General features: G+C 38.6%; 2 protein-coding genes across 2 annotated transcripts in view; both read right to left on the reverse strand.

Annotated features, from left to right (window-relative positions):
* Positions 1-1836, reverse strand: part of LOC129755198 (putative sodium-dependent multivitamin transporter) — a 35831-nt gene extending 33995 nt beyond the window's left edge. The window contains exon 1 of the mRNA XM_055751572.1: positions 774-1836. The gene's annotated coding sequence lies outside the window, so the exon portion shown is untranslated. The remainder of the gene's footprint in view (positions 1-773) is intronic.
* Positions 1837-11153: 9317 nt separating this feature from the next.
* LOC129756623 (A disintegrin and metalloproteinase with thrombospondin motifs 9) overlaps positions 11154-20147 on the reverse strand; it is a 935923-nt gene continuing 926929 nt past the window's right edge. Inside the window, exons 22-23 of the mRNA XM_055753535.1 lie at positions 14015-14364; positions 11154-13939 (exon numbers count right to left, since the gene is read on the reverse strand). Coding sequence (XP_055609510.1) covers positions 13841-13939; positions 14015-14364 — 449 coding nt within the window. The 3' untranslated portion in view covers positions 11154-13840. The remainder of the gene's footprint in view (positions 13940-14014; positions 14365-20147) is intronic.

The raw sequence follows: 20147 nt of genomic DNA on the forward strand, positions 1-20147 counted from the left end.
TATTCAGCAACACTGAAGATAAATTAAATAAAATGAATTTCTATGGTTTTTCTTTCCTCATTGGTTCCTTAAAATTTATAGAAAAGTCAAGGGATGAGTTTGAGTCCTACAAACAAATAAGAAAAATTGAAGTGGTTACTCGTGCTCGCAGTACCCAAACATATTGCAACAGTTTGTTTTGATGTCGGTTTTTTTTCATCAAACACACCAACACAAAAAGCTCCAATGTTTGACAGACAAGTTGAATAAATGCGGTACCTACGTTGCCCTATCAGTCAAACTGCCCAATCTCAAACGACCTTGAGTAGTATCGTCCCGCGAGAAGCCTGTCGTCAACGTTTAGTGATAATCACTCACTCAACTACTACACTCGACAGACGGATTCACTATCGCAAAATTCCTCTTGAACCGGCCGCATACCTTGGTAGGTACTAGTGACGATCGAATAACAACCGGCACCTGCACTTGAAGCTCTTGGAGCGAGAAAACGTCGCTCTTGAAACTAAAATCAATCCAAAACATTTCTTCTGCCATGCGCATCGAGTCTCGCCTGAGAAACACCACAAACTACCCGAAAACAAGACAACGTGCTCTCACCATTTCACAACAAACCCGCATGGACGTTGTGTGTGACGTTTCGTGACGTGACTGACGTCAGAATGTTTCCATTTGCTTTGCGTTTGTATGGGTTCGATGATAATTAATCGATTCTATTTGTTTCCAACAACTTCCAAGCAATTGATTTTGATTGGAAGTGGAGACTAGTCACTTACCAGCAGCGAAGACGTTGTTATGCAATTCAACAGTAGCAGTCAGCTCCTAGAACTTGGCAAAGGGTTTTGCTTTGGACTTTGGACCAAGCGCACGAGACCAAATCGCGTGAATGACAGTGACGAAACAACAAAAATAAAACCAAACACCCAAATGGAAATAGCCGAAATCACTCCCACTGACACATCACGATGCAGCTGACCCTGCTGATTGACTTTTCAATGGTCATGTGTATGCGCTGCCACTATCAAGTCGAATCGAATCGAAAGGGGTTTTTCAATTTCATTGATTCGAGGCAACCGCCGATCGATGGTGGCTGTCGAATTTCAGGTTAAGTTCGGCTAATTAATACATTTCTCTTTTAACTGTTTTTTCTTTTCCTATCTTGATGGGTTGTTGTCTGCTTTCAACATCTTCAAATTTGGTGGTTGAGTTGAGTTGTTGTTTTACAAATGATTGCCACTCAGAAAAACGACGCCTGCTCTTGTTTACAATAATGTGTGCCGTTTTTTTAATGTGGGGGGTCTTTCACTTATGTTGGTTTTGAACATTTGCCAGAAGCACTTTCCCACAATTCAACACCAACCAAAGCGTTATCTGACCGCAACGATTGTCATTTTTCTTCGCAATAGATGAGCTACTCATTAACGTGACAGGGATGTTTACCGCACATTTCACACTGCAACAAAGTTGCAGTACACTCGTCCTTAGCACACAACAGATTAAAATTCCTTGCTAATGACAGGGTCCGTTCCTTCCACTCTGAGGGCACTCGCCAAAAATTCAGACCGGGAACATTGGCAAACATTGGATATACAAAAATAAAACTCGAACCCCCCCTTCCTTCACTCCACCCCGTGGAACCATCCGGAGACCAACAATTTACACCTCACGTAAGTAACTCATTTCTCGAGGGGACGGGGAACACCACACACATGGATCGATATCGTGCGGTACGGTTTACTAGAAGAAAAAAAAAAACCGCCAGAATTTCCGAATTTAAAAGAGCAGAACACTTTACGACCGGTCGCGACCAGAGCGTAATCTTGACTGGCGCTCGCCAAGCGATTTGCGAGATTGTCTTATGAACATCGCGGCTCTTTCACTGTGACTGTCTGACACTGACCAGCTGACATAAGTCCATCCAACACTCACTGACACTGAAAAATCGGCGCTAAAATCGCGCGCTGCGGTGAGATTCTTAAATGGCATTAACGTTTCTCGCGCTCTCTGTTTGGAATTAAAGTGACTAGTAGTGTGGCTTCTTAAAAATTCAATATCCAAATTTGGCGTTCAATGTTCACCTTTCGAAGCTCAAAAACAGCGAGAATTTTGGGGTTCAAGATTTTTTGCTAGATTTTTGTGTTTAAGGTTGATGTAACTATTTAGGTGGTGGCCAATGTGCTTTTCAGTGAATTGTAAGTTAACTTTTTGATCAAATTGAATCCCTTCTAGGACCTTTTTAAGCACATTAGAGTGCGGGCATAAAAGTATTGCTCCTTGAGAGTGTCACCCGAGAAACAGAGATAAAGAGAGGGAATACGTCAACGATCACACAAATTGTGCAGCAAATGATTGTAGTTGTTTATAATTGTTTATTATCTTGATATCATCTGACAACGGTGGGTGTCTGAATGAATAAAACTTAAATCTAGGTTTACATAAATCGTTTGCTAGTTTCTTAATCGTTCACTCATGCTATGCTCAATCCGTTGTTTGAAAGTTGCAATGGACACATTAAAATCGAATAGGGTATAATTACGGAGGAAGCATATTTTTGCGGCACGAAGGGGGTCGTTACTGCCATAGCGCGTACTTCGTTGTTACACTGAGAGCCAGTCTCGATTCCAAAGGGTTCGTTCTGGAGCATAAATGTTACAATGGGAAAGCAGCCAACAGCAGTCAATTTCATTTCTCAAGATCTTTGCCACGAACAGTGATCGACCAATGGAATGACGATCAGCCAGCGTATGGAGTCCAAGCAGAGCACATAGTTGTGGATAAGGCGGTAGATTTAACGGGTTTTCCCAAGGTAGTTCACGGAGAGCATACCGCACAAATCGCCGTTGAATTGCTTCGAAACGCGCAACCCACAAAGCCTCAAACGGCCACCATACCAGATTCGCAGATTCCAATATTGATCGAACCAGGCAGCAATACAAAGCTCGCAAGCAGACGGGTGAATTCTGTACTCAGGCGTATAATGAATCCCAGCATCCTGTTGGCCTTCTCGAGTACCACAGAGTAATGGGGCTTAAAAGTCATATGACGGTCCAATAAAACTCCAAGATCCTTTATCTGATCCACACGTTGCAGTGACTCACAAAGCTGCTATATTCATATATGAATTGATGTTTCCTCCGACCGAATGTAATAACACAACACTTAGCAACGCTTAAAACCAGTAAATTATCAGCACACTAGTTCACAACCATGTCCACGAAGCCTTGTAACTCGTAACAATCAGCTAAACTGTTTATGACCAAAAATATTTTTAGGTCGTCCGCATACAGGAGAACTCCACAGCCAATAAGAAGTAAATTAATGTCATTACAGAACATTGTAAACAACAAAGGGCCCAAGTTGCTGCCTTGTGGAACCCCAAACTTTGGAATAAAATCAGGAGATTCTGCAGAACCAATTCTGACAGCTAAACGGCGATTCGTAAGATAACTTTTTAGTAGTTTAGTTGTGGTAAATTGTGGCCAATTGTGTAAGAAAATAAGTAAATTTCAGTTAAAATGAGAGAAACCAGTGTTCAGAGAGATGAAGAGAAAACATTTAAATTGCTGCAATTTGCGAAGCAGCTGTGGAATTTTGATCATTACCATTCCAAATGCAAACAATTCTCTCTCTTTTGTAATCCCCTAGTATGACCCCATTGAGAGAAAATGGGGAGCAATAGAGAGAGAAATCTCAGCATTTGAAATGGTAATGATCAAATTTTCACAACTGCTTCACAAATTATAACAATTTGCGTCAATTTGCACATTTTCTCTCTCTGAGCACTGGTTTCTCTCATTTTAACTCAAATTTACTCATCTTCTCGCACAATTGGCCACAATTTACCACAATTTCAATCATTTGCTGCACAGTTTGTGTGACGTATTTCCTCTCTTTATCTCAGTTTCCCGTTTAAGTAACTTAAAAGAGAAATTCAATCGAATTGGGAGGTTAGTTTTGGGGGACAGGGTTGCCAACATTTTTCTTGCAAAAATCAGGGTACTGGTGAAATAAAAATCAGGCAAAATCAGGCTACTTAAAAGTAACGGAAATTTCGCTCAAAATAATGACCTTTTTTTGGTCATCGCTCCACATTTTCACTTTAACACGTTCATCGCCCAAAAAAAATCTCAGAGCATGAAAGTAAAGCGAGAGAGCTTCAGATTTACAACGCGTGGCAGAACTGAGCGGCAACCTTGCTTAAGAGAGCCGTCACCCATATATGGGTGACGTGGCGACGAACGTGTTAATATGTGTGAGCCTACTTGGCCTACTGAGCCTCGAAAAATCAGGCAAATCCTGAAAAATCAGGCACATTGGCATCTCTGTTGGGGGAATATATAGAAACATTTTAACCTCAAGGGAGTTGAGAGCGCTGGTTGTAATGATTTAGGTATTCAGAATTTAGAAAAAGTGTTAATGCAAGCGAATTGAGAAGTCAGCTTTGAATTTTCAACACAAATTAATTTGAAGACCGGAATATGTCAAAGGTATCGGATCGAGACTTGCGGCTTTTGAGAAGAAAGTACTTGGCCTCAAGATGAAGGGAATTTATAGGAGAAGCATTTTCGAGGACATTACCAATCTGGCCAGTTGCGGAACAAAATACGTGAAAGTAATCGGAATGAGACTGGCGGCATATAGGAAGAAAGTTCTTGGAATCCATACGAAAAGCAATATCGGGCACACTGATTCATGGCAAGGTCAATCTGGCCGGTTCCGGATCGAAATATTTCAATGTTATCGGATTGAGACGTTGCGACATATTGCAAAAAAGCTTTTGACCTCATCATTAAGATCCAATCCCATAGAAGAATCGATACGGGGACACTGGATCGTGTCCATAGCCAATCTAGCCGGTTACGGTACGAAATATGTCAAAGTTATCGGATCGAGACTGGTGGCAAATAGGAGAAAGATCTTTACCTCAAGATGAAGGAAATCCATTTCAATGATATCGGATCGAGACTTGCGGCATATGAGAAGAAAGCTCTTGGCTTCAACATTAAGGAAAATGTGGGCAGACTTGAGAATTGAGCCGTGAAATGACATGTCTCATTTCGCACTTTCCATTTTTTACATCTTAGGGGAGGAGCGGGCTATATGCGCCTATTAAGCAGAACACTGATTTATTCAAATATCACATCGAATATGTGTACAAAAACTATATACACGTGTGCAGGCATCTGTTTTCTATACATTGGAGTAATTTTTATGTTAAAATTTTCTTGTGTTTCCAAGAAAATGATTTTATTATAAGTGTTGTCTGAAATGCTGAACCTCAAACCGTGCGGGCTAAATGCGCCTATTTATGTTTTGAACAAAATTTAGGTTTTTTGGGCAATATTTCCGTATAATTTCATAGAAACTGCTAGAAAGTAGTAATTTCCGTACGACAAAGCTGAAATTTTATAAAAATCTATGTATATTATAATTTGATGGAATAAAACAAATGTTAGGGTTGCCATACTATGGAGGAAGTTCATCCATGAGAAAAACTTTATCAAATCTGTTTTTAGATCTTTAATTTTCTCTTAAGATGTTATTCAGATCTTAGATTTGAAGGTTCAATGATAAAAATCATTTAATTATTCTATTTAACCTGTTATTTTAGGATTGAGGCATTTTACAAACATGATGGGGGCATACAAAAACACACATTATTCCACTATATAATCATTACTAAACCTCCACAAAAGTTGAAATATGTTTAATTTCTAAAGTTCATTTGAGTAAGAAACAAAAACCATCCTAGTTTTTGTTATAAGCTTCTTTACGTATAATTTTCAAAAGTCGAAATATTACATCAAAATGTACCTTGTATGATTTTTAAAATTTTTTTGAGTTTGTAAATTCATAAAATTCTTTCTTGCCTTATGTTCTAAGCGTATCACCCTCAAAATGCACTGGTCAGATAAGCTGCCTAGTCAGCCATATCATCAAACAGCTGTAGGGTCATTTAACCCAATAGGCCCATTTAGGAAACCTTTCCCCTACTTTCTACTTTCATTCATGTTGAGATTAAAAGCTGTACCAACGGGTAGGTTCTCTGTCAATATTGTTGAAATTTTGTCCGCGGAAGTTTAAATGTGCCGAGAAAGTGCGTTGCGCAGCGAAAAATCACCCTACGTTCACCCAACCCAAAACCTCTACGCGTCAACCTCGAGGGCCGAGTACGTCATCCCCACCACCAGATGGCAGCGTTTTACCAGAGCGAGAAGGCGGGGCGAAAAGGCGCGGCGATGAGAAGAGGCGAAGATGAAAGGCGATGCGAGGCGAGGCGAAGATGTTATGCGAGGCTAGGCGAAGCGAAGATGTTAGGCGAGGCGAAATGTGGCACAGGATGAGGAGGTGAAAGAACAGGGCAGCTACGGGCCGTGAAATAACTTCTGTGCCCAGTGGTGAAGTGTTTGAAATCCGGAAGTGCCATATATTCCCTAGGATTTCCAGGTAAACTTCGACTCACTCCCCGTAGCAACGTCCAGTATCGCCGTCAATTAAAACCCCTCCTATCCATCCTGAATTCTAGGGCCCCTTGAGTTTACCCATACTCACCCACATTTTTATGGGCCACCACGCTACAGCGTACCCGAGATTGTGTTTGGGACCTACGCGCGGACACCCCGGTTCATCACCGTTGACCTGGACTTACCAAACCAGTGTCCACATCCGGTAGTCCGCCTGAGTGTTGCGGCCTAAGCACGAGTCCGCCATTGCGAGTGGGTCAACCAACACAACAGCTGAGTTGCTCGTGTGATACTCAAACGAGCCCGTGAGACCACGACCTACGTAGGGAGGAGTTACAAGGTCATCACAATCCCCGTGTCATAATCGTCGCCGTCGTTGGTACGTCGGCCCATCCGTGTTGAGGGTCCGCCCAGCCTATCGCCCGACTTTTACCAATCTACTGCGACTTTGGTGCTGAAGTGAGGAACCGAGAATACTATCCGTTATAATCCGGTGTCCGGGTTGTCGCCGTCCAAAAACCAACGTGCCCACGGTTAAGTACTGAGCATCCTAAACGGAAGGTTTTCCCGAGGTGCAGCTGATTAAGAGGTAGGACGTAGATTAGTGGTGGGTTCAACAACGAGTGTACACGACCAGCAATTCAATCAACGTGGGAGGTTTCATAGTGAGCAAAGTGTTTTCTTGGCTAGCCCTATCGTTCGAGCTCAAGCCGACCCTGAGGCGTTGTTCAGGGAGTTTCTTCAATATTGTTCCGTTTACCGAACCGAATGGTAACAGAGCTTTGCTCCAATACGCTGCAAGTCTCGATCCGATAACTTAGGCCAGTTTTGTTCCGAAACTGGTCAGATCAGCCATAATCAAGATCCCTTGTTTCCGAATCGATTCTTCTATCGTTTCCCTTCACATTGAATCCAAGAGCTTTCCTCTCATATGTCGCAAGTCTCGATCCGATAACTTTGAAATATTTCGTTCCGAAACCGACCTCATTGGCCATGGCCACGAACCAATGCCCCCGAGCCCGAATTGCTTCTCCTATGGATTTCCTTCATGTGAATTCCGATAACATTGATATTTTTTATTCCGGAGCCGGCCAGATTGAGTATGTCCGTGACCCAGTGTCCATGTACTGTTTCTAACTTGGGTTCTTTTATTGTAAGGTTGAGAGCTCTTCTCAGATAGGGATAGGGTTTGATCTGCTTACATGTTTTTTATTATCACGTAACCAGCTACATAGATTACCCAAATAATCGAAGAGGATTGTCTCAAGTTTAAAATTTCCGGAGAATTTCACCTCCTACGAATTTGTCATTATCTTCTCAACAACGTGCCAATTTTTTATTGCCTAGGAATTTAAAGACTTATTTTTGCTTATTTTGGTTTGCTTCTGCCCTTAAACTTTTGAAAATAGGTGAAAATTATTTTAAAAAATTCTGCAATTTTCTGACAAACCCTTGAAACATTTCAAAAAATGTTAAAATAAACGTTTTCATCGACATTTCAAAGGAAATATTTTATAGCGAATTTTAAAAGAAGTTTCAACAAGCGCTAATGTGGTCTAGTGGATAGGCTGGCGCGAGTCTGGTAACCCAGGCGTACTGGGTTCGATCCCCGGTATCGGCAATAAAAACTTTTGGGTTCGAATGCCATAAGGTTGCCGACAGGTAAGATGTGTTTCATTGTATAGATAATCATATATTTCAGAGGGAATGCATCTGGGGATAATCTGAAGAGACTATTGCAAGCGGATTGGATTGCCAACCTTTGTAGGTCTCTGGAGGTTGGATGACTTCCCTCGACGAACCATCGGCCGTGGAAGCCTGAGAAGCAATTCGAAGGCCAAGCCACACAGACATAGACTGGACCTTGCTACCGATGGGGGAACCATACATACATACATACATACAATTTTAAAAGAAGTTTCAACTAAATTGAATGAAACATATTTTTCAAACAAAAATCAAATCGTTTTGCAGGTTTAACAAATTTGTTGAATGAAATAGAACCTTTGTTTTCAACTTTCTTCAGTTATGTCAAAAAAAAAGTTGTCGTTCGAATTAAAAAACACTGTAGAACTTTTATTTTAATCTTTCATCATCATCATCATCAAAATATCAATCTGTTTTTTTTTTCTCTTATATAGGTTTTTTTAGTTCATTAGTTATCGATGATTGATTTCACTCAAAACTGATTCCTTTTTAAACTTATAAACTACGTATCACCAAAACGAGATGTGATAGAAAAAAAACTGACAGAAAATCGAGGTCAGGATTGGAAAATCTTCCAAATGCTGAATTGAATTATCCAACAAATTCTTTAAATAAAATTTTAAAACTGTTTCGGTTTTTTTTGGAAAAAATTCTATCAAAAATGTTAAAAACTTATCCTTTCCATCTTCATATTTTATTTTAAATTATGATGAGTTCATTCATAGTTAGTATTGTTTGTTCATTTCATTTATCGATCCATCGGAAAAGTTATGTTCACTAAGTAATAGCATTAAAGGCAGATGGAAAGTTAGAAGAAATGAACAGATTTTTTTTGACACTATTTGAGATCTTTTCAGTCGCTGGCTGGTTCTCCTCTAAAAAACAAATATTTAAAATGAGCGAATCGAAATTGATTGGAAGCATTTTCATCACATGTCATCGATTACACACAATTTTTTAATTTTCATTTTCTTTAGTATTTAACTAAAATAACATAAATTTGACCGATAAATTGAGTTACCATTTTGTTTTAATTTTAAAATAATTTCACTAAATTTTGTCGTTTTTATAGTCGTTTTACCATCTTTATGGCATTCGCAACTTTATCAACGTTGCAGTTGGCGGATCGTTATTGAAAAACTTATCCGGTACAACTGTGTTCGATGTTTACTCTTTGGCTCGAACTCGCGGACATCGGCTTGTCATCGGCTTGACATTGGCTCAGAAGACAACAGACTTGCCAACTGAGCTATATCACAAGCCCAATTTTGTCCTATTGTTATTTTAATTTTCAAATAATTTTTTTTTGTATAGTCCAAATAAAACAACTATTTGAAATATTTTTAAAGAGTTTGTCTTTGTTTACCAACTCTAAATTTTTTAGTTCTGGAACATATAGAAGTTTATATTTCAAGAACTCAAAAATCTAGCCAATAAATCTAAATATTTAATAAGAAAAATTAGTTTCTTGCATTTGTCCATTTCAATAACCAATATTTAAATTCACGGTGACAAAATATTCAGTTGTCGCTGTAAATTTTAATTCATTTTTTAAATCGATCATGATTTTTTAATGGATCTATGGATAATTTTAATGTGCAATATAAACATAGTTCGTTTTTGCTTTGTGCTTCCAAAATTTACAGCAAATCTTCAAATCACTTATCATCATCTATGTTGAAGTGTTTTGAATAAAATCTTTTAAGTTTAAAATAGTTTTTTTCCTTATCGAAAATCACATTTCAAATTATGAATTTATTTTATTTTTTTAAATCTGGTGTTTATTTTATGTATTCTATTTCTGTGCACAGATTTTTTTGTCCAAAGCTTAAAATTCTGGTTTATTCGACATTTTGATTCGAATTCGTTTTCTCGTGTTTCGAAAAAAATGACTTGAAATTTTTAGATCGGAATAAGATCATCATTTTGAATAATTAATAAATAACTTACTGGAAATTATCATATTATTATATTACATTTATTTGAAATTTTAATTCTGATATACTTTGTATCGTATCTGATTTTTTTTTTACTTTTTCGAGTTTCTGTGATGGCAATAAATAAGAAGATGGTTTTAAAAATCAATTTCCTTTTTTGCGCATTTTTGTAATTGTTATTATTGCTAGCTTAATTTGAATTTCGAAAACCCTTCCCATGGACGAGTCCTTCGCACGGGCCTGATCGAACCTGTCCAAATTTCGTTTGGTTCTAAATTTTTGCGCTTTTTTTATTTTGCTCGGACCAAAAGCTTTTTAAATGATCTTATTGATTTTGAAATTGTTTTTCTTGTAAGCGAAGTATGAAAATGCGAAGAAAACCACTTTTTGATAGTGGAGAACAATTAAATAGATCTTTTGTGATTGAATTTATTACTCCTTTTTTGAAAATCGGGAATTTCGTTAAATCATTCGGGAAACTCGGGATAAAGGTGAGAAACGAAAATTTGAAGTTGAGTGACCAATGTGGTATAAGCGTAAAAACGTGATTGAAACTACTCAAAAGTATATCCACACATTAAGGATCGCAAATAAATCGAAGCCGAGAAACACCGAAATTCCGCAATTTATATCTCAGAAATAATTGGACCAAATTCTACGAATTTGATATCTTTGAGTTACAGAATGAAGAACAATTAGTACGAAAAAGGAACCTTTTCCAAAATATATAAATATGAAAAAATTGGATTTAAGCCATTAAATTTTTATCCGAAATTCTGTGGAACCTTCAAGAAAATTTTCATCAGAGATTTTTGGCCGTTCATTTTCAGCCCATAGTATTCCAAGAACTCGTGAGCGACCCATCAGCATGCTTTTGACAGATGGAAGGGCGACCTAGTCGGGGGGTGGAAGCATAGCAGGCGCATTGGGTGGGTGGGAGACGACAACGATCGAAGTAGCTTTTTTTTTCGTAACGCACAAAAAGCTTATCAACAGAGGAAAGCTTTCGGTTTGTTTATGTTCGGACCACACTGAAACAAATCATCGCTGCATTATTACAAACAAAAATTTATTGATATAGGAAAACATTGTTTTTTTCTTAAAACTATCGCTGCCATGGATCAAATTCGACCTTCTTGCTTTTACTTTGAAATCTAGTTTTTTTTTAGACCTACATTGTTACAAAGATACAACCTCAAGTCCGGGTGCCAAGCATTTCGTTTGACGAATGAAAAAATTGGAAAATTGTGGATTTTACTGTGATTATACAAATGATTATTATTTGTTTTCGGGACCAATTTTCTTGTAAATTACATTGAAATTTTTAATTAAATTTTAAAATACTCAGTTTTGAGCATTTTATAATATCAAAGATGGATTTCGGTTTAATTTTTTTTTAAAATATTTTAGAAGTAGTATTTACAATTTATTTAATTCTCTCTAAAACAAATTGATTATTGTTAATTGAAGGGCGAGTTAAGGCTGTCTAGTATTGTAGCTAGCTCATTAGGTCAGAAATGCATGACTCTAGATGACAAGTTTCGATTTCTAATACTTGATAATCTTTTTCTCCACTCTCATCTATACTCTTTACCTTATTCGACAAACTTACTGGTCTAATACGATATCTCTGGCTTTACATTTATTATCGTCCAGTAACTTTGTTACTTTTTATTGTTTTGTTTTATTTTTAATATGAAACGATCTGGCTACTCAACTTCTAGAAGATTGTTAACTAGATAATATAAGAGAAGGTATAGTGAAATGAAATGATTGGGGGATTCAAGTAAGTGGCTTAAAATGGCTATCGCCACTTACTTGACAACTTAAAGTATATATGGCAGTTTAAAGCTTCCATGCAGTAGTTTCAATTCATGTTCTGTACGCGGGCGGTGCGGGTGGCGCATTGCATTTTTTTTAAATCTTAATTAGCATCGGATGAGTTTGATTAATTTCCTACGGGATTATACACAGTTTGAACACTACCGAACTTCTATTAGCTCCAATTTCGCTAGAAAGTAGAACAAATTTCGTTATCCAGTGTCTAAAAGAGTGGTTTTTGATAAAACACCTATTTTATTCAATAACTTATCCTCTATCGAATTGCTGGCCGTTTTGTTTGCACAAAGTGGCTAATTCTAACAATTTTTTTTTCATTCAAAATTGTTAAAGCTGTGGATGAGTGAGTGCAAATAGTAAAATTCCAATAAATTTCATAAAAAATTCATTACCTAAACGTTTTTAAAGATTTCTTTTAATCTTTGCCAACAGTGAGTATTTTTTTCGTGGAAATTTTTTCGATTTTCTGCTTTTTCCAGCTCAGTTTCGTCGTTCGAGGAGCTGATGAGATTCTGTAATTTTGTACTTTGGTGAACGCCTAAAAGTAAACTTGGTGGTGTTGGTTTTTACGCGGCTTTTTAAATTTTTGCTTGTAAGTTTTTTTTGCTAGGGGCTACTTTATCACTAAAGAGGCACGTTTTGTTTTGTTGGTTTTTTGTCCTATATTTGAAACCTATCGTTTGAAGTTGGCAGCATTGAACGATTTCATGGAAGCACAAAGAGTTTACGACTTATTCGGTTAATACATAATAGTGTTTGTGGTTATGTTAATCAATTTTTAGACAAGTACGTAGAACGATGTTTGTGAGTGTTTTTATGCGTAGTTTCAATTATGATGACCCTTCATGGACAATTAAATGGAAATATTACTATCTGGTCTGGCGATTGCTTCATAAAACTGAACAATCTAGAACAGGAAGCTCTCAGAAGGATGTCCAGAAAACGGCAACTCAAAAACAAAACCTAATGGCAACACTGTTCGATTTCTCATTTATCGCTTATCACAATTGACAATTTGACAAAAAATTTATGCCGTAACAACTTCCGGAAATCCTTCCACATTCAACGTTCATCATTGTCAAATTTACATTAAAAACGAATTTTTTCAAAACACGTAAATTTTGAAAACTAAAATCTCTTACAACTAAAGCACGACTAAGGATACATTCCCATTGATAGTTTGTGTTTCAATAAATACTTTTAGTTAAGAATCTTATTAGAAAAGAGGGTGGTACGTTTTTTTCCATATTATTATTTGTGTGTAAATTGGCAACATTATTGTAAAGCGGACCATAGACTACACAACATTTGCACAAATGCGATGAAATTCGATGAAATTCTGTCGCTGTGAACACGATTTGCATAGTGTATGGCACTGCTCAAATGGACGGGCCAACGGTTTTAGTAAAATCGGTCGGGATCGAAATATTTTGTACAAACAACTCTCTGTGCTGTTTGTACAAAATTCAGGCCATTTACTCAGCTCCAGCCGGGGTAATGGGGATTTTTGCTGTTGCTGTTTTCGCCAGCAATCGTTTGTATTCGCGTGAAATCTGTTTGTATCGGGTGTGGGCGAGCATAGAATCAAACAATAGTCATGGAATCGTCGAATTTGCACAAGCCACTTGTGTAGTCTATGGCCTTCTTTACCAGTGCGGGTTTGTGCAAACGTAAGTCTGCACGCAGCTCTGTTCGTCATTTTTAATTGTCTGCGATTTTTTTCTGTTTGATTTGCTGATTCACTTGTGACACACATACATCTAGAGCTACACATATATATGTAGCTTCAGTTGAGAATTTGTTTCGTTATCATCCCACTTCATGGGAATCGCTCTAATTAGGATGTCCCGAAAGTAGGATGGCATCGGGTAACTCTAATTCGATTTTTTCGAGTCACTACACCAATTCTAGGAACAGTTTAGTAGATCTGGACACCGAGCAGCTGCCACAGTAGCCACCACATCGAGCGCGAACTTTTTTGTACGGTGGTTGTAACTAAAACGAAAAAAACAAAAATCCATTTATTAGTACGCACAAATGGCGATTCTGCCATCCTACAATAGCACTCACCCGTATCAGAAAGTGTATCACCGCGTTTTGGCCCTTGGTTTCCCACTGCGTTTGGGGTCGTATCCGGAACGGGGTCTGCTCCAGGTTGATGCTGAAATCGCCCTGCGGACACTTGGCGGTGTTGCTGTAACAATCGCCAGCCGATCCGAACAGTTGCGGCTTGCCGGATCGGTCCGTGAACCGATGGTCGTCCTCGATCACCTGCAGGGTGTGGATGTTCAGCCGGATGCGGTGATAGTGCGTTGCCCCGTAGCTGATGCTTTCGTCGACCCAATCGGAACTCGAGGGCGAACAGACCCCAGCGTTGGCCGCCCGCTTGTTGATGTAGACGGCGTAGTTTTCCACGACGCCTGGAGACCCAAGAATAGATCAGTGTTACATATGCTGTCTGATAAGGTTATACAGGGTGATAATCAAATATTTTTCAAAAATTCTGTTTCACTTTAACCCTGCTCAATAGTTGGTGAAAACGAACCAACTAAAAAACTAGTATCATGTTATGAAACCTTTGCATTACCTTCAAACAAAAAAGTTGAAGAGGTTGTATATTACACTACCGTTATCGTAGAATTACGAATAAATTTACTATTGGAGTCATCTCAATTCTATGCAGGACTCTCAAAAACTTTGGTTCCGTTATGACCGTTTTTTAAACATTTTTAAAATTTTTCTATTTTCTTCCTCTATGAATGTTCATCATTTTTGTACTAAAGAGGGCGTTCACCAATGTGGTACAAAGAAGGTGATGAACAAACACGCACACTATTACAGAACACGTTATTCAAAAAGTAAAAAGGTAAACAAAGCCTACGTCACTTGCCAGGATGTTTATGTCTCCTAGGCGAGAATCGTAAACAGCAGTTGGCAATGATTTTTTTCTCTAGTTTTCGCTGATACAGCGATGATGGTTGTTTGTTTGAAAATGCAACTGACGTCACGAATTGTCCTGGTTACAACGTTTACAAAAAAAAACTATCACTAACACTTAGCACGGGATTTCCATCGCCACCTGAGATATGTATACAGGTTGGGCGTTCACTAGCATAATACGTGGTATTATATTGTTCAAGATTTGAAGAGGAACGTGCCAACATGTCTTGGACAAAGTTTTTTTTTATTTAAATGAATGTTTATTAAGGCCCTATACTTTTACAAGTTTAGTTGGGCCGGGGGTCAATTATATAAACTTAATTGAGGTGGGGGAGAAAGGATGTAGGGTTAGGATTTGGAAAGGGACGAAGAGTGAGGATACAGTGAGGATTATTGCGATTTGCGCTTCGTGAGAAGCGCCAACTGGCTGCCAATGTGCAGTCATCAGCTTTTCTCGTAAGCGGCAGCCTTTAATTGCGGAGTACTTCCTTGGAAACGAACCTATCTCACGTGTGAACCACGTTAACGATCTTGGCGTAATCTTTGATCAGCGCCTGGAATTCAAGGCACACACCAACTACGTGATTGACAAAGCATCCAGAAGTCTCGGCTTCATTTTTAGAGTGGCGAAGGACTTCAAGGACGTGTATTGCCTGAAAAGCTTATACTGCAGCATTGTTCGTTCCATCCATGAATACGCTTCAGCTGTTTAGTGTCCCTACTACCAGAACGGTGTCGATCGGCTCGAGGCCATTCAGCGGCGATTCTTGCGATATGCCCTTAGACACCTGAACTGGCAAGACCCTTTTCGCTTGCCTAGCTACGAAAATCGATGCCGCCTCATAGATATCGACACCCTTCAAGCCCGCAGACAAGCAACACGAGCCTCATTTGTCGCCGACCTCCTGACATCGCGAATCGACTGTCCCACGCTACTGGAGGCTATCCCGCTTAGTGTACGACCCCGTGGATTTAGGAATCAGGATCTTCAATTGTACATTCCCTTTCGAATGAACAATAACGGAGCTAACAGCGCCCTCATCGGTGCAATGAAATCGTTCAACCGTTTTTCGGAGCATTTTGACTTCGACATTTCGAGGGATGTTTTCCGAAGAAAAGTTATCAGGGCCTTGAGAACCCCAAAGTTAAATTGAAATGTTTTGTTTTTAACTTTAATTTTAAGATATCGTTTGGATCAACATGTGATCTATTGATCAGAAATAAATAACAAACAAATAACAAACTGCGTGAAGATGTTCATCTTCTACATTTTCGATCGGCACGGGAGGGGGTGGCTGGGAAGTGATTCTCTTCCTAGGGAGGGAATCAGATTCCAACACGGGGCTTTGCATTGTACTGGCTGCAGTGAAGTGGTCTCTCTTAGGTAATTGCTAAGTTGTTTCCTTCTGCTGTTGAGTGTCTTCTTTTTGGTTCGTTTCTTTCTGTTGATGCGATTTCTGATCTAGTTGTTTGGTGCGATACATATTGTGCGCCTGGATTTGTCGCTTAACGACATCGGCATATGTCGAGTTAGAGCTGTTTTCTTCCATTTTTTTACGTGCGGCTGTTAATGTTATTCCCTGTTCAGTATTGAGCTTTAGGGCTGCGGATTCAAAAATCCATATTGGGCAAGATCTATCGGTCGGCAAGTGATTTCGCTTGCAATTGTGGCAGAACTTCACTTTGTTAGTACAAGTCGCACTTGCGTGGCTACCTGAGCAGATAATACATGTTGTTTTATTCTGGCATTTTACTTTAGGATGGCCGTATTTTAAGACGACACAACATTGGTTGAGGGTTAATAGTGTCTGGTTCGGACTCTCAACAAACCGAAATTTATGAATTCCGGAACGACGGTACAATTGATTGTTAACACAAGAGTCGGTGTGTTAACAATACCAGTTGAATTCTTCTTTGTAATACGACGCACATTTGTGATTTTCTGGGGAGCGAGCTCAACCTCTAATTCTTTTTCTGTCATATCGTCTACTTCATTGCATAACACTACGAACTTCCGCGAATTCAGCTCTGGATGGCGACCAATTTCAATTGGCGTACCATCTTTCAAAGCAGTTAACGTAAACAGCTTTCTACCTTGATCTTTGCTTCGAATTTTGATGACATACCATGATTTTCTCCTCTCGTAGTAGCCTCCTTCCACCTTTCCCGCATACTCCTCTACCGACTTCCTAATAACAAAAGGGTTCTTGGGAAGTGTGTGGCCTGGTTTAGCACGTAAATACATATAGTAAAGTCGTCCTCGCAGGTTTTCTGTGTCCATCCATTCGGGAATGGTCCGACCAGGTTGTCACCTGGTGAAGGACTCATCATAACTTCACTAATTCACGCAGAAAAAACTGTTGCCTTTTGGATTAGAAGCTAGCACACTCTTGAGAATGCGACTGATCGTCTCGAAGGCAGAGAGTGAACTGACTTGGACAAAGTTGTTCAGCGGAAATTTTCCTTCAAAGAATTTATAAATTGCCACAAAACCCATTACCAGGCTCGGTTCAACGAAAGAAACCATAATGATTGAGCCGCAGCCCGTGGCGTAGAGGATAGCCTTCTAGTCTTCTAAGTAGTACACTTACACATAGTACACTTTCTGTGGGTTGGTGGTTTTAGCATTTGTAAAATGCTAGACATCTTGGCATTGTGCGTTTAGAGTTAAGAAAAAGGAATCTCTTCGAGGAAACGTCAAGTTTCATTGATATTCAATGTGTTTGTGTTTGATGCAGATTTTCAGAACAAAATAAACAATTTTCCTATACAAACATATACAGTATTGTTCCGATTTTGTCAGCCCCATCTTGAATTTAGGGCTGACAAAACAGGGTACCTGACAAAATCGGGAAAAAATTTTTTCTTGAAAATAATTTCAATTTTGATAACTGTCCGTTTACTTGTTATTTCGATATTTTATGTCAATACCGTGATAAAGGGTGACATTGATCCCTTTTCTTTATTTTTTACCCTTCTTACAAAGAAGGGTATAAATGTCGCTTGAAAAACCAACTTTCGATCCGAGGCGTTAAGGGTCAAGTGTCATATACCATTCGACTCAGTTCGTCGAGATCGGAACATGTCTGTATGTGTGTATGTTTATGTGTATGTGTGTGTGTATGTTACAAAATAATGTCACACACGTTTCTCGATGACCTCTTGACCGATTTGAGTTCTTGAGGCGTCAAATGAAAGTTCTTGCAAATAGCAAAATGGAGAACCTGTTCAAAAACTCAACCCAAAGTAATTGTTTACAAACACCCTTCATACAATGGATTGTGTACATGCCATTTGAAAAACCGTTGGTGTGTAGCTGCAGGATTGATATTCAATTGCAAAACAGCTGAATTTGTTGATCACATAAGTTAGATCACTTTAAACTTAATACATCTTGAAGCTATCAGCACGTGTTGACAGCTCACTGCTGCCAACATTACAGAAATGCTTCATGATTAGCTGTCAATATTCAACATCCTCTTTCTGCTTCCAACCGCCGAGGTAAGGTGAGGTAAGTTCTAAACTCCAAATAAAATTTGAAAATACTGTTTCCTAATACATACGTTTACCAATTTTTCCGCAGTTATATCGGAAACACCATCAAGAACCTTTGTTATAACTTACTTTAAAAAGAGTCACCATTAATAGCTAAGCACTGTGCAGAGCAAGGTTTGTACTATCCTAAGTGCTTTATATTGTACGGTTTTCAAAACAGATGGCTTTTTTAGACAATTTACAGATGTCTCCTAAAATAGTGGCTATTGAGAAAAAAAAACGAAACTCGCTCAGCCTTAAGGAAAAAGTCAAAATCCTTCGGAATCTTGAGGACAATGCTGCGAAGAAAGCAGACATCGCGAAAAAGTACAAGATCCATCCAACAACCATCAGAAAAAATCAAAAGAATGCTGATTCCATACTTCGTGCGGCATCCAACACCTCGTGTCGTCTTGGTGAGACTTTCAAATACGTTTCCACAGGTGCGTATAAAAATTTGGAGGATGTTTTGTTTCTTTGGTTTCTTAACCAACGACGCCTGAACAGTTTCTTCGACCATGCTCATAGTCAAAGCTCAAACATTTGCTGAAAGTTGCAACGTCCCAGATTCATTTAAATTTTCACTGCACTGGATACATATCTTCAAAAGGCGCAAGCTTAAGATATGTGGCGAAGCGTTGTCGAGCGATATAGGAAGTGTTGAGGGTTTTTTGGAGAACTTTCACGAGGAAATACTTCATCGAGAGCTTACTGCTCAGATGGTGTATAATGCGGACGATCGGAATTGTTTTTAAAATGTTGCCAACAGAATCACTTGTTGGTTCGAAAGAGGCTAGTGCTCCAGGGCGTAAAATTATTAAAGAGCGCATCACTTTTATGCCATGCGCCAATGTCACAGCAGACCATAAGCTCCCTCTGATCGTAATCGGAACATCTAGGAATCCCAGAGCCTTTAAGAACGTCAAACCTCCCGTAACGTACCTTGCGTCCAAAAATGCATGGATGAGAAGCAGAAAATTTAAACTAAATTTAAAGGTAGACAAAATCGGGAGCTGACAAAATCGGAACAATACTGTATTATAAAAGTTTTGGTCCATCAAAGATGAATAAATATTTTTGAAATTCTTAGTTCTTTACATTACGGTTTTGCTAATTTCTTCAAAACGTTATTAATTGGGTAAAGGAAGGTGTTTGTGATTGATTGAAATTAAAAAAAAAATTAGAATTTGCATATCTGAAGAAATAACAGTAATTTTCCAAAAACAACTTTTTTCGAAAAAATAAATAAATTTGATTTTCGCAATTTTCTTGCATACATTGTTCGATATCTCACACATGCATTGAAAAATCGTGATAAGAATACCATAAGCTAATTTCTTTCAATCTCTAGAATATTTTTTGTAAATACATCACTCAAAAATATCCCCGCGTTTTCGAGATATTTGGATTTTGATTAGTTTTTGTTTAAAACAACACTATGCATTAAAGGGTTAAATACCAACCCTTTAAATACCAATTGGTTAATGGGTGGTCCTCTACGTGGGTCAGGACAACCCCCAAAAAAACATACATTGTTAAATGACTGGAAATTTCAGCTCAAAAGCAGAAAATTTCAACTAAATTTAAAGGCTGACAAAATCGGGATAAAATGCTGACAAAATCGGGGATAGACAAAATCGGGGGTAGACAAAATCGGGAGCTGACAAAATCGGAACAATACTGTAAGTTCAAATTTCAATTTAAATTTAAATTTAAGACCGCAGGGTTT

Source organism: Uranotaenia lowii, chromosome 3, assembly GCF_029784155.1.
Source record: "Uranotaenia lowii strain MFRU-FL chromosome 3, ASM2978415v1, whole genome shotgun sequence".
Lineage (NCBI taxonomy): Eukaryota > Metazoa > Arthropoda > Insecta > Diptera > Culicidae > Uranotaenia > Uranotaenia lowii.